At 34.6% G+C, this 15,970-nt stretch overlaps 1 protein-coding gene across 1 annotated transcript in view; it reads right to left on the bottom strand.

Annotated features, from left to right (window-relative positions):
- Positions 1–15,970, bottom strand: part of Moxd1 (monooxygenase DBH like 1) — a 73,919-nt gene that overhangs the window by 37,708 nt on the left and 20,241 nt on the right. Inside the window, exons 2-4 of the mRNA XM_027938529.2 lie at positions 15,224–15,370; positions 13,474–13,641; positions 13,250–13,333 (exon numbers count right to left, since the gene is read on the bottom strand). Coding sequence (XP_027794330.2) covers positions 13,250–13,333; positions 13,474–13,641; positions 15,224–15,370 — 399 coding nt within the window. The remainder of the gene's footprint in view (positions 1–13,249; positions 13,334–13,473; positions 13,642–15,223; positions 15,371–15,970) is intronic.

Genomic DNA, 15,970 nt, shown 5'->3' with positions numbered 1-15,970 from the left:
TAGTCAGTATGTATTTGTTTTCTAAAATTCAACTAGTTATTTTTGTTGTTGTTGTATTTTTGGTACCAGAAATTGAACCCAGGGGCATTTAACCACTGAGCTGACATACCCAACCCTTCTTATACATTTTATTTTGAGACAGGGTCACATTAAGTTGCTTAGGGCCTCACTAAGTTAAAAGTTCAACATATGTTTTTAAATTTTTTGGTACCAGGGATTGAACTCAGGGGTACTCAACCACTGAGCCACATCTGCAGCCCCATTTTGTATTTTATTTTGAAACAGGGTCTCACTGAGTTGCTTAGCTCCTCCCCATTGCTGAGGCTGTCTTTGAACTTTCAATCCTCCTGCCTCAGCCTCCCAAGTCACTGGGATTACAGGAATGCAGCACCACACCCAGCTTTGAAAGTTCAACATTTTCAAAGCACCTTCAGGATGATATTAAGATAGGAGTTATTTCATTTTTCATATGAGTATCTATTGATACCAAGATCATCATAAAAGCTAAGGGAAATGAAAGGCAGCAGATTTACTAACAGACCAAGATATTGATTGAGAAACATACAGTCATTTTTCATCCAAAAGGATTAATTTTACCTCGAGGTCATATTAAAATAAACTCTGATGAAGAAAATATTTGATCTCATTAATTAGAATGATTTTAGAAAAACCTATGAATGATTTTAATAATTAAGAGAAACAAATACACATTTGGTGGGGTAGCTTTAAGGTAGTGCTTTTTCAAATGTTGGGCAATGACAAGAACATTTTAGGTCAATGAGTCACGAAAATGACAAGCTACAAGCTCTCCTACAAGGTAGCCAGATACATGACATAATTTAACTATAAAAAACTTGATGGACATCGAGAATGAGAAAGGACACAGGTTCAACAAACTTCACTTAAGTTACCAGAGCTAAGGATGATCCCTTCCTTATTTCTACCAGAAGTGAAAGACCATCTCCTCTTCTTTGAAACTGCCTGCAGCCTGACTTTAAATGGTTCCATGCATATGCATGCAATTAAGAGGTAGCCTTGAGTTCTATTTGAGAGAGTATGATGCAATTTGTGAGTTTTAACACTAAGCAAAACTTGTTAAAACCACACAATGGTATCATTCAAGATAAAGTCAGTGACCCCATTTAGGTATTAAAGGCCACAGTCTGAAGTCCCTTTCAATTTTTCACACTAGGGGCTTTGGGATGGTTAAGGCGTCTCTGATGAAAAAAAATGCAGTTGCCCTGACAACAAGGAACTGCGAGATTCTGCATTCTAACTCGACATATTAGACTATGGGTTGAAAGTGGAGCCAGCAGCTGCTCGTTGGCTCTAGTACAAGCAGATGTTGGTTATAGCATCAACTATTCTCTGCCACATGTGGAACCAAATGGAGCTTCCGCCCAGATTAATATGTAAAACTTCAGAATGTTAATGATGAAGCAAGAATCCTACTTTTAGCCATTGATGGCTCTCTCCCACAGACAGATCTGAAAGTCACGTTCTGAGTCCAAACATCAAAAGTGCTAATACATGTGCATTTTAAAAAATATACTATCATCCTCAGGGAAAAGAATACCAAAAGAGGGTTGTCCGTAACAGACAATTTGCTTAACCTCTCTGGGCCTCAGTTTCTCCATTTGTAAAACAAGGATAGCAATGTTGCCTTCTTCAGGGGCTTTTATTTTATGAGTATAGATGAACTACAAAATGGACAGTGCTCTGTGCTCAGTGTTGGTTCTGACCATTTAATTTTATTTTGGTGCCTCAAGTACATAAACAGAGAGGTTGCCTGCTACTCATCCCACCACTTACTCTACTTACTCCAAAATTTAATTTCTTTGTACTTTCCCCAAATTATTGTTTTCAAATGGCTTGGGACTGTGCCCCAAATCTTACTGGTCTCTCATTTCTTCTTACCTTTACTGTCTTTGTCATGCAGTTTGACATGTGTTTACCTGCTAGCTTTGGGGTTTCTCTATTATTTGAATGCATCTTTTCTCCTCTTCTAGTCTGTGAGTCCTATTTTTAAATTGTCATAAAGGCTTTTTTCATTTTGTCCTTTATCTGACAAAACACATTACACTGACTGCTGTCTGAACTAGACACTCAGTAGACCTTCTGTGAGTCTTCTTTGCAATTCAGAGGTATAGGGTGAAAGGATGTTTCCAGCTTTTTAACATATATAATGGGCATATTGAGTACATATCTGATTCTAAATCACTCCACAGACCAAAGTGCCAGTTCTATACTTTCAGGACTTCCTCAGGCTAGCCTAAAGGCTGAGAGGCTATAGTTAGTATAGACACACATATTAGCAGTTATTTACATGGTCCTTTCTTTCCTTAATATTAAAATTCCAGATTCAGCCATTCATGATAAAAAAAGATTACTCTTTACTGATAATGAAATGCATGTTAAAGTAAGCAAGGTAACTTCCAGAATACTGTTTCTAAAATGCATCCATTACAGTAGAATCATGTGTAGAGTTAACTACAATGCATTTACTTCATTAGAACATAAATCTTTTTTTCCTTCATCGAAGAAAGTATCCCTTATATCTGAATTAGTTCAAATTTTGTAATGAAAGCCAGCTGTGGTTTCAGGAAACAGCTGGTGTTTTTGCGTCTCCACTTCCACAAAGAAATGTGCAGTGTGCCAAGGAATAAACTATGTCAGAGCCATAAACTGTTTAATTCTTCTTCATGTGCGGGCAACTAAAATAGTGCATTGTGATAGTAGATGTGCAATGTGTGTTCATGCTTCCTTGCATTTGTTGACTAAAACAGTTTAAGGCTACAAAATACGGTAATTAATGCTACTTAATATGAAGGGCATTTTACTGGGTGCTAAAAAATATAGTTCAACAAAGGCAGTTTCCAGAAAATTCTAATAAATAGAAAATAGTGTTCTCAAACAGGGCACTTGGTTCAAGGCCACTTGGAGGATATCTCCAAACAATAGCAACAATCAGATCCATCACAAAGGCCTGAACGTCACTGCCAAAGATCTGATTGGGGTCATTCTATGCATACTCTACAATATACATCAATAACAACTCAATGAAGCAAGACTCAACCGTAACATTTTTGATATGTTAGTGTAATTTTTTTAATAAAATATATGTCGTATTAAATGTCTTATCTATAACCTGAATTTTTGATATAGAAATACCTTCAAAGTAAATATATCAAGAGAGCCTTGATATTTTAAATACCACTGTGCAGCCTTTTTTAACTTGACCAAAAGTGTGAAAAACTATACTCTGGATTTATGAGCTTTATAAATTTGAATTTCAAATTTATTAAAATGAGTTCCTATTACATATGTAATTCTTTATTCTAATTACTAAAGCTCTATCCATAAAAAAAAAAAAAACTATTAAAAAATCATGGTGCATCAAAAGGGTAATGAATGCCATCTTATTTTGATAGGTACCCAAATTTTTACATTGAAAAGAGACAGTGAGGGGCTGGAGTTGTGGCTCATTGGTAGAGCGCTTGCCTAGCACATGTAAGGCACTGGGTTCAAGGTTTTTTAAAAAAGAAAAGAGACATTGAAATAAAATTGGCTTATTATGTCCTATGGGAACACACAAAAATTATTTGCATTCTTTTTTTAAGATGACCTTGGCCTTTTACTATAGAAGTGTCAATGTCGTAAATAAGTAAATATTTATACACTGGTTTTATCAATTTCCAGCTTTGTCAATTCCATTATTTAGTGAAAGAAGTCATAGAAGTTTAAGGGTTAGCAGTCACTTAGAAAGACCTCTCAGTTACACAGATTTATAATCTTTAAGTCATGTTATTAACAAATTCAATCCCTTGAGAGGCACCATGTACAATCACATTAATCAATGGCTGATGACCAATGGCTAAAGTCAGCTTGGAACCTGGACACCCATTGTCTTGTTTTTAGGCCACTCTAAGATGCCAACACTTCAGTTTTCTCCCCAACAGCGTGAGTCTTCTTGTTTCGGGGTACTTTAAGCATTTTGTAATAAATGTAAGCCCCAAATGAAATTGTGAGCATTTCCTCTCATGACTACTCACTTTTTACAGACTGTTAACTGGGAAGGGGACTAAAACAGCCCATGACCATTATTTTCATTTCCATGGAGGATTTTGACTCAGCTCACACAGAGGCTGTTGGCTTGTGTCCAACCATCCTTATGCTACAGCATGTGTCCAACAAGATTAACAGGCTCATTACCTTCAATCCACTGAAATTACTGCCAACACCTTTCTCTTTAACATCATCTCTAACATTCTGCTCCTTTTTGTACCCATAAGCATAATCTTCAGCATAATCATCTTAACTCTAATCTTAAATATAATGAATTCCTAAATCACAAATGAAACTTTAATGCATTTTCTGTTATTACTGACCAGTTTTCAACCCCTCAAGGTAAAAACACCAAACCCATGTGTACTCATCTGCTAGTTACCCATATCTTTGAACTGATGTCTCTGGATGGTTCTAGCGGGGTCTGTTCATATAGCTCTGGGAAATTACACAGATCCTATAAGACTCAAAAGTAGCCCAACACTATATGGTATTATGCACTTTAAATTTAAGAGGGTGGATCTCATGTTGTGTTCACAAAAACAAAAACAAATGTGCATTGGGAAACTTGGGAAGTGATAAATAGGACTATTACCTTGGTTTTGGTGATGGCATCATGGATGCTTGAATGTGTCCAAATTCATTAAACTGTATACATTAAATACATGCAGTTCTCTGGATACAATTAGATTTCAATAAAGCTGTCAAAAAAAATTAAAAGTAGCCTGGGACCTGAGAAGCTTATGGAGAAATCTCAGGCCAGATATAAACTATCAAAGATTTCCCATACAGATTATTTTTCATTGTAACATATACATATTAAAAAGATCTTAAGGCCTAGCTGGTAAACTGTACAAAGTTGCACTAGTTTTCCTAGGAAACTCCTGTGTTCACATGTTGACTCTCCTTCATGTAATTTGTACTGTGTTGAATAAGTTACTTAAACTTTCTCTGCTTCAGTGTGTTAAAGTGGTGGGAACTCGCCGGCTGACAGTCAGGCTGACAGTCAGTCTGTGGACATTTAATAAGACGATTATTTCAAGTAGCAGTAAGAGGCAAATATTTATCTATATACTTCTCTTGTGTAAAAGCCATTCATATCTTACTGTTATCTCTTCATTCTTTTGTACTATGAAGATCTAGAATTCAACATAAACATCAGTATTCTATCAATAAAAGTGCTGTTAATTAAATTATGTACCCACTTTCATAGCTAATAAGTAGTATTAATGAGGAAGTGCTTTTCAATTCTGTCATCAACCTTTTGGACTACTTGAAAAAGATATATGAGTTTGGTGGTAGAGTTGGGTGGTAGAAAAAGGACTAAGGAAAATAAATATATTTTTATGTCAGTTGAAAATGGCATTACGGTAAGGTCACAGAATGGAAGGCTAATGGGTGACCCAAGAATGGGAAAGAATATTTCCCAGAGGATAGTCGCCAGTTGGTGTTTATCCTTACTTAGACAAGAACAGGAGGAAATTAGCTTAAATTTCATTTGGTTTAGAGTAATGGAAGGAAGCTATGAAATCTAATTCCCAAGGAATCTTTTCTTCAGAATAAAAAAGGAGACTTACTGCCTGCCTTGGTTTCAGAGCAGCCCCGACTCTAAGTATGAGAAAACACGAGATGAAGTTTTAGTCATCCATCTCCATAATCCCCTTCAAGGGAAGAAAACAAGCAATTATGAGCCTATTGTGCAACAGGTGTTTTCACTTGTATTCATTTAATCTTCACTGAAAATTATTTTTCCTACTTTGTAAGTGAAGATACAAGCTCTGGGAGATCTGTTTGCCCCAGGGCATGAAGCTAATGAAAAGCAGCATTAAAACACATCATCATGCACTTTACCTATTTCAATAAAGCCTTCCTACTCCCGTGGCACTCTTCATTTTTATCCTTATTTTTTAAGATTTAACAGATTGGAAAACAAAGTACATTGGTAATATAGCTATTATTTATTGAGATATCTAGTATATGTCCAACATAAGCAATGTCTCCCTAGACTATGACCACTAACATTTGAGATAAGTACAACTACTGGCCCCTTTCACAGATGGAAACCTAAAACTCTGGAGAGTTACACTGCTTGCCCTGGATCACACTGGTAGGTTGTGAATCCAAGATTTGAAATACACTGTCTGACCCCATAAGTTATGCCACAGCAGCTGGATAACAGGGAAACTGTCAAGATTTGTGGTCTTATAGTTGGATTTGATTTGAATTCTTAAATTTTCGTTACCTTTACATATTATAAGAAGCTATTATAGAAACTTAATAGTCATTAAATATCAGTAATAAGCTCAGTTAAGTACATGGGTAAAGATTAAAAAGTGAATAGTGCCGGGCATGGTGGTACATACCTGTAATTACAGTGACTTGGGAGGCTGAGGCAGGAAGATCATGAGTTCAAAGCCAACCTCAGCAACTTAGGCCCTAAACAACTCAGTAAGACACTATCTCTAAATAAATACAAAAAAGGGCTGGAGATTTGACTCAGTGGTTAAGCACCCTTATATATATATATATATATATATATATATATATATATATATATATATATATATAGAGAGAGAGAGAGAGAGAGAGAGAGAGTGAATGGTTTCTAGTCCAGAAATAAGTCTCTGGGCCTCTTTCTAAATACGTGGTATTTATGTTAGTGGACCAAGAAGCCGTCAATGTCTTGAGACATTTAATTCTCTTGGGGTTCTGGGACATTTATCATGCTCCAGAAAGGTTTGGGATGTGCCAAAATAAATGCTAAGAAACCCATGCCTGAGGAGCTGAAGATGGCCTTTTAGCTCTAAAGGAGGTACTTCACCCTGATCTGCCAAGGGACTATGAGAACCAAGCACATCAAACCATGGAGCATCCAAATCCAGCACACACTTCATTTTTTGTTTTCATCAACCCACATGTATATAGAAATAAAAAGAGCCAATTGAGATCATCTGCTTCAATCCCTTTATCTTACAGGGAAGGAATCTGAAGACCAGGCAAGGTTAAGTACTTTCTCTAGGGTCAGAAAGCTAATTAGTGCCAGAGTTAGCAATAAGTCACTTCCACGAACAGACTTGCTTTCAAAGTGCATTCAATTACCTCGTACTCCTAAGTGACTGTTAAGAACACCCACGTAGCCAGGCAATCTCTGATGTTTCTGTGAAGTCAATGCAACCCAAGGGGATCTAGAATGAACTTTTCAACACTGAGCATCCTAAGTCAGCAATCTTTAAATTATACACTTTGAGTTAAATTATTTCCATTTGGTGTTCCTTCCACCTTTTTCTGTCCAAAGTTAAAGTTTGGGCCACAGGAAATGTCCAAGTATTTTCATCTATTATTTAATGGATAAAAGATATATAAAACTTCAGATATACTTGCATATAAGGAATAAAATTATTTGACATTTATAAACTTTATAACAAATTTCTGAAACACAATTGTTTTGATTTCATAAATCCTTTTCTAGAATCTGGGTCAAGAATCATCCACTTTTCAATTGGTGAAAAAACTCAAAGGATATAATGTAATCCACTGGCATTAAGAATTTAACATACAGTGTTGCAAAGTATTTAAAAGTATTTTCACAAAGAACCCAATCCCCAAAAATCAGAGGCTGAATGTTCTCTCTGATATATGGATGCTAACACATAATCGGGTGGCAGGGGTGGATAGAAGTTCAATGGATTAAACAAAGGGAAGGAAGGGGGTATGGAAATAGGAAAGACAGTAGAATAAATTGGACATAACTTTACTATGTTCATATATGAATACACGAGCAGTGAAACTCCACATCACGTACAACCACAATAATGGGTCCTAATTAAAGTAAGTTTTACTCCATGTATATATAATGTGAAAATACACTTTACTGTCATGTGCATCTAAAAAGAACAAATAAAAAATAAAAAAGCAATATATTTCCTAGCTGTAGGTGAAGCCTAAATAAAAGGCAAGTGTTTATTTTTTTTAAAGTATTTTCACATGAAGCCTATGGTAAAAGTCAATTTGTTTCAACTTGCTAAATAGATCCATCTAAAGATCCAGAGATTTGCCTTTGAGAAAGAGGGTTAAATTAGCAAAAGATAAAAGGCAAACATAAGTGAGCAAAACAACTTCTACAGGTTGGAATGGAATTGAGGTAAAAACAGCCAATCATTCAGTCAACAGATAACAGCAAACACCTACTAGTCTCCCACATGATAAAATAAAACAGAAATGAGCACATTAAAAAAAAAAAAAGAGCAAGAACAAATGGCTGGGGTTATAGCTCTGTGGTAGAGCACTTGCCTCTCACATGTGAGGCACTGAGTTCAATCCTCAGCACCACATAAGAATAAATAAAATAAATAAAGTAAAGACGTTGTGTCCATCTTTTAAAAAAAAATGATAACAAAAGCACAGAATCTGTGGAAATGCATCCTGAGAACAAACCAAAACACTAGTTCCATCAGGTAAAAAAATCCTACACCAATTAACATATTTTTGAAATACCATTTCAGGGTGGGGGGAGAACAAGACACACTGTCAGAGATGAGCTAATTCTGAGAGTTGTAAAATTATGTAGTTTGACACTGAGAATGCTTAAATTCTCACAACTTAAAATTAACCCAGAAAGCTCACACATTTTCAAAAATAGAAACTCTCTACCACACTTGACATTTCTGAAATGCATAAATGATGAAAATCGCCAATTGACAGTGTATTTTATTCTTAAAACAAAACGGAGTCAACACAACAGGGAAATGGCAGCAGAATCCATTTAGTGTAGTACATAAAGCCAAATATTCATGTTACATGCCTAGTATAAGAAATCAATTTTGAGTAACTATTTCACGGCTATACAATACTCGGGCTTCAAGAACATTCCATGGCTACTTACTGTTAATTATTCTTAGATTTTCTTGTCCTAGGAAACATTCCCTGAAGTGAATCATTGAGATTTATGAATGCCACCAATAGAAGAGAATGGCAGTGTATCTAATTTCATGTCATGAAAGATATTCTGTTCAGTAGCAAGTTAGAAAGTATAGCATTTCCCTTTCTGCATCTATTGATGGTGAAAAGAGTTAGGACAGTGTTTTATTTTCATCAATTTTATATTCTCCAAAGGAGAATGTTTTCAAGGTGACCTCCCTATATAAAATTATTGACAATCTAGTCCTTATTTCTTAACTCTGTCTAGAAAGGACTGATTGGGGATCCCTTGGCAACCCAGAAACTTACCAAGATAATCAACAGATTAGCAATTGTGTATTGCAAATGATCTGCATAATTTTCTTTAATAGATGCTATGTGCCAACCTCTGTTCTAAATGCTTCACAAATATTAAAATCATTTGATCTACTTAGCAGTCATAAAATCCCTATTAGGTATAAACCATTATTACCCAAGTTCCATATGAGAAAATTGAGACAAAGATAAATAATTTGTCAGAGGCCATATAACTAGTAAAAATATAACTAGTAAAAGTAATCCTACCTTAGAACTCAGCAATGGTCAACCTTTCTCCTTAAAGGACTCAGAAATGGTGATTTTGCCAGACTGTTTTTCTATTTAACATAGTAGGCTGTCAACAAGTACTTACTAATTTGAAAAAGACACATGATTTTTAAATAGATAAATCAGAGTTGTGGTTTATCCATGAGGAGAATCCCCTGTCAATAAAAGTCCCTAAAAGAAAAAGTTTTAAACCAAATACCTGTACCTTCTAACTGAGCATATCCAAGCATTATTGTTAGTCTTAATAATAACATTACTGAGAATCACCTTCCATTAAAACTTTAGATTCAGGATCAGGTCACTGTCTGTGAAAGGTAGAGTCCTGCTGCCACAGGGAGAGATGGGCTGAGCAGTAAGTCTCAAGCATGACACAGAGATTGCCTCAGATGAGGAGTGGTTTTAATATAAATTACCAAAAAAAAATTTCTTTTCTACAATTTCTATATCCACCTGCAAGTGTGACATGCTGTCATCTAACAATACACACATCTTCAAGTCATAATTTTAAAGATTATTTTCAAGAATCAAAAATACAGTCAGGCACAGTGGCACACACTTGTAAACCCAGCAACTTGGGAGGTTAAGGCAGGAGGATTCCAATTTCCTGGCCAGCCTGGTCAACTTATCAAGACCCTGTCTAAAAATAAAAATTAATAAGGGATGGAGATGTTGTTCAGTAGAGTGTCCCATTTCCAATTTCTAGGACTACACATACACACACAAAAATAAATTAAAAATACAAAATAATAAACCAGAATCACAAATGAATTGGAAACACCATTTTACTATAATCCCATTTTTCCCACAAATATTTTTTTTAAATAACTTCAGTAATGTTTGACTTGAGGAAGTACTGAGGAATGAAATTGACCAAATTATGTTATATACATGTATAATAAATCCCATTATTATGTACAATCATGATCTACCAATAAAAAATGACCTAAAAAACTTTTGACCTTATTATTTCATAATTTTAGCAGTAAATAATTTTTACATGACTAAAATTTAAATTAAAAAATGTTTTTAGATTTAGTAATTCCCATTAAACACATTCATAACTGAATTACTGATATATTTTATCTATTTAGTTCTATAGTTATAACAGCAACAAAATGTATAGTATCAACACTGAAGCTGCAAATATGAACTATTTCTTTGTTTGAATTACAGTCCAGACAGTGAAACTGATTTCTCACAATACTACTTTAATCAATATTCTTAAAGCTCACTGCAAATGACATACCAAGAAAACAATACAAAAGCAATGTTCTGTAAAAGTACTTTTTGAATCAGAGATGGACTGAGGCTTTTTGATATAGTGATTTGTGGAGCATTAAATAAGGAATAAGGAGAAGTACCACCCTGGATGGCTTTTAAAAAATGTACAAGTCTTTGATTCTATGAAATAATATACTTTTGCTAAATTATTACAAATCATCTCTACTAGGAAAAAAAGAATGGGTATTAGATGTTGTCTTAAGGGAAGATCTGGACCTATAAATTTCACTTCAAATTTGTATTGAAATTTAATTGTAACCTGGCATAAACTGTAAATTAAAATGGTTTTGGAAAAGCTGTCTCACAACAACCTATATAACCTAAATATTTTAAATTTATTTTCCCAGTAGAACTTCTTTTTGTATGTCATCTTATTTAAATACATTTTTGAAGAAAACATTTCATAATATTCAATGAACCTTAAGATGTTTTAGAGTTTAACAATAAAATCAGAAATTTATCCTGTGATATTCCTAAGTAATATCAAAATTTTAAATTCTGGCCACAAAAGCTCTGGCCCCTACAATGACAGAAGTTGGCAAGCATGCTCCTCTCCAACCTGCTGTCCCTCCCTCAAAGCCCTCTTGCTAAATGAAAAGACCTTTTGGTATTTGGTTGACTTCCAAACATTGCCAAAAATGCTCCAATGTCTTTCATGCCACTAAAATCCCTCTTGATGCAAATGCAATATAGTTTCAAGAATATTTAATTTTAGGCCCATAGTATTTTGATAGAAACTCTAGCTAAGAATTCCTGGATGAAGAACCAAGCAAATATCTGACATAGAGGGTAGAAACAGATTGGTGTTTCTTAACTATAGAGTCATTATTTTTTTTTTAATTCTACTCAAGTGTTTATGTTAATAGTGCTAAGAACAACAAGAAGTGGTTAAGGTCTTTATATCCCCTCAATTAATGTTTGCTTATTAAAGAATAAATTATCTATTTTGTACAACACTGGGTTTTACTTCTGAACCTACAATTTTACATTTGTCCCTTAAGCCAAGTAACAAATTTACTAACACACAGTGTGTGTGTATGTATACACTTTCATAGAAAGACATTTCACTTGTATGAGGGAAGGACTGAGGCACCATAAAAAGTACAAAAGATTAGAATTTGCATTCACCTATCACATGCATGAAATACAAAATAATTTTTTGCACAGAGGTAAATGATTAATCTAGGGTCACACTGTTGGCAAGTCTTCCTTTGGCAAAATTATCCTACAAGTATTTAGGACTACATATCAACTTGAACTTTCCTTCAACTCACCCCTTTTACTTCTCTGTGAAGTAGTAAATCTTCTTGATAACAAAAGGCAGATATGTCCAATGAACGAATACATTAGATATTAACAAATTCGAGTCACTTTGTAGAATGTGCTCAATGTTTCCATCTCTGCTAAAGGGGTTTGAGGTTGGTAGGGATAATATTATGACTGCCTGCTTTTTACAGATATTAAAGGCAAGTCTATAGAATAATTTACCTGAGAGCACACAGTTTAATAAAAAATGGACCAGCAATTCAAATTCATGTGGTCCCCTCAAAATTCCAGAATGTAAACATTTGCTCACTTCTTGCAGCCATATCGCTTCGTAAAATGGTCTGGGGCTGCCAGAAAAGCAGTAATGTCTGACTTTCTGCAAATTTACAATACTCTGTATGCCTTGCCTAATTCTATCTCATTCTTTCTTGTGTTTTGGCCATGTTTTCTACAATCTCCTGATAAGTTCTTTGAGAGAATAGATCATAATCTTCAGCCTCTGTGGAACTGCCAACAACTACTAATACAGAGCCAAGGATCTGTAAATTTCTTTTAAACACTTGTTCATTCACTAACTAGAGGCAAAAGTTGTGGGAGGCCCAGTACAAGGCTGGGAGGAAATTTCACAGCACAGGAAAATTGAGCTTATGTATTATCCAATTCTATATTTTTATAATTATATAGAAGTTCACAGATTTTATTTCTTTCCTATTTTCAAAAAAAAAAACTATTGCAACAATTTTTTTATGATACTATCTAGTATTTTCAGTGAAACAGAGTCTCAAACAGCATTGATGGGGAAAATAACCTTCCTGGATTGGATTTATCTGTGTGTAAATATATTATTTTAAATTGCAACCCTAGCAATTTTACTTATAAGAGTATTTCCTAAAGAAATAACTCAAGTGCATCCCCCAACTTTCAGCTTTGACACATAATATTAGTAAATAATCAAAATACTTGTTACAAGTTTTCAGACTCTGGAAACAGTGTGTGGAATAGCCAAGTCAGTTCTTTGTTTCTAAATAACTTTCATATAATTGAAAATTGCTTCTATATGTTTTACTGTTTCTATTTTAAGGTCAGAAATTTCTCCATCTGTGCCAATTAAATTTAGCCTGAAGTAGTCACGTACCTTAATCACATGATGCTTTTCCTGGAACACAGGAATCTTAAACATTTGGCACCAATACGTTGTACCTTTGTTTGGGATGGGGACCTGTCTTAATAAAAAGGGAGGGGGACACAGAGTCACATTCTGTTTGTCATGTCATTTTAAATACAGTGATGTAAGCCAAAACTCTCACATACCCTTTAAGTAAGACCATTCTTATGGTCATAAAACCTAAAGAAACTTACGTCCTGATTCACTAGGTCAAAGTATGGTAAGGCTGTAGGCAGCACACTGTTTTTTTCAGGATTCAATAATCGCAGACTCTTGGTGCCTCGATTGGAATCATGGTACTTGGGGCCGGCTTCTCCCACATCTTCCTGGTGGTAGGCCCAGATCACTCTCACCGTGCTATCCTGATGATCAGATATGGCATGTTACCTTGCAGAAAAGCACTTTCCTCACCTGATTTGAGTTTAAAGAACTCCATTTAGAGCCAAATGTAAAAATAAAGAGAAAAATGACAGCTGCAGTTGTCAATCTGGTCTTTAACATTGATTTCATAAATTTGATTAAGTCATTAAGGATCCAAATAGGTGAATTACTTTTGGGAAAGAATTATCATTCTCAGCACACAAGATATGTGTCCTCAAACAGATTATACTTTTCATGAATCAATGTCAAGCCAAAATTCTAAATCAGCAGCTAGTAGTTAGAAAGCAAGTGTTCTCACTGTGTAGCAGGAACTTTGGAAAATTAAAACCTGCCCTAATGTGATGAAACATTTTTTTGGGGGGGGGGGGCAGGGGTAGAATTCAAATTGAATGAAAATTAAAATTACCAGAAGATTTTTCCTTTTGCAATAGGTTTTTTCCAGTCATACATATGTATTAGCAGAAAGGGCAAATGCAGAAGGAATTTCTGATTCTGGACTTGTTTTTTATAACAGAGGCAATCCATAGTCACTTTATGACTCTTGGGAATTTCCAAGGGACTGGGGTACCAAATTAGGGAAAATACTATCAGGTGTAACTGGTTTCTGAACCACCAAGAGAGATTGCCCAGGGGGATGTAGGGTGGGAAAGGTTTGATCAGGTACAGAGAAACTGTTCAGTCCTTCCTCCCACAGAAAAAGGTGCTTTTGCCAAACCTTAATAAAACTTTGAAAACAGACAATAAAGCAAAAGCTATTCATTTTAAATGTTCTCTTTGCTATATTCTTTCTTAAAAAGTCAAATGACTATAATTATTTTTCCAATTAAAGTATAATTGCACTGTATATTACACAAAAGTGATCCACTTCTTTACATGTGTACTTTCTTCCTCTTTTACTCCTCTGCTGAAAGTTAATCAGAACGACTTCAGATTTTTTTATATTCCCATTTTTTAAAATCCTAATTTAGTGAATAAAAAAGAAAATTTTATTGTTCTATGCAAAATGAAATTAATGCAAGCAGTTCATGGAAATTTCCAAAGTGCCACATGAATTACACGTCCTCCAAATATTTAATTTGTGTATGCATAAAGATATTAATTTTGCATGAAAGCTGAAAATAAGAAATCTCATATAATATGCCAGCAGGTGATTATAATTAGCTGACTATTCATCTTGATTTTAGAAATTTACAAAGATGAATCAATTATAAATCAGATGAATTATATTCTAGAACTTGGACTCATAATTCTTTCTTGAGTAATACATTTTTTCAAAACTTTATTGACAATTTTTACATTTTACAGAGAAGTTGAATTTATAAGTAAGCTTATACAAACTTTAAAGGGCTCTTCAAAATGTTAAAATCACGCAAAGCTACCTTTACTGAAATCTATAGTATTGGAGAGGTTTTTTAGCTTTTGAAGAGATTTTCAAAAATAGTCCCAAAACCCATGTGACTTTGTTGTCAATTCTTCAGTACTTATTTCTTTTATTCTTTAAAGTGTCTCACAAGTATAAATATACAATTTAGTCAAACATGCATTCACTCATACTGTCCTTACCGTTATGCTCTTGTCATTTAGGTCACATGTCTGCAGTTCTCTGGTAAATTCAATTATTGTGTGTGTACTGTTTTCCATGGCATACTCCAGGTGGTAATCTTGCTGAGTATCTTTTTTCAACTCTTTATTTGCATTTGTAAAATAATCCTGTGGAAAATATTAAAAAAAAAAAAAAAAGAATAGTCTAAGTATAGAGTGTAAAGAATTTCAGAGAATTTACAGAACCTGAAAATCACAATTCTGGGTTTTCTTAGTACAAAGTCTTTTACCTAGACCCATTTTATAAGTCCTGGAAATTTCCTCCAGAAAAAGGCAGAATAGATTTACAATATCATAAAATATTTAAAAAAAAAAGAATGAGCGGGGCGCAGTGACACATGCCTGTGATCCCATAGTCTCTGGAGGCTGAGGCAGGAGGTTTGCAAGTTCAAAGCCAGCCTCAGCAAGTTAGTGAGGCTTTAAGCAACCTAGTGAAACTCTGTCTCAAATGAAATAAATAAATAAATAAAACAGGCTGGGTGTGTGCCTCAGTGATTAAGCGCCCCTTGGTTCAATCCCTGGTACCAAAACAAATAAATAAATACATAAATAGATAAAAATTTTTTTAAAAAATGAACACTCCAGGTCACTGAGGATTTTCCCTTCATTGTACAAATGAAAAAGGGGACTAATGTCTTACCCCAAAGCGAAAAGAGCTAGCATCAAAGCCTTAGAAGCAGCCCTAAGGTCCACACTTTCCAATATCAC

Source organism: Marmota flaviventris, chromosome 6 (assembly GCF_047511675.1).
Source record: "Marmota flaviventris isolate mMarFla1 chromosome 6, mMarFla1.hap1, whole genome shotgun sequence".
Lineage (NCBI taxonomy): Eukaryota > Metazoa > Chordata > Mammalia > Rodentia > Sciuridae > Marmota > Marmota flaviventris.
The sequence above is the reverse complement of the archived record's forward strand: the minus strand, read 5'-3'. Positions and strand labels throughout refer to the sequence as shown.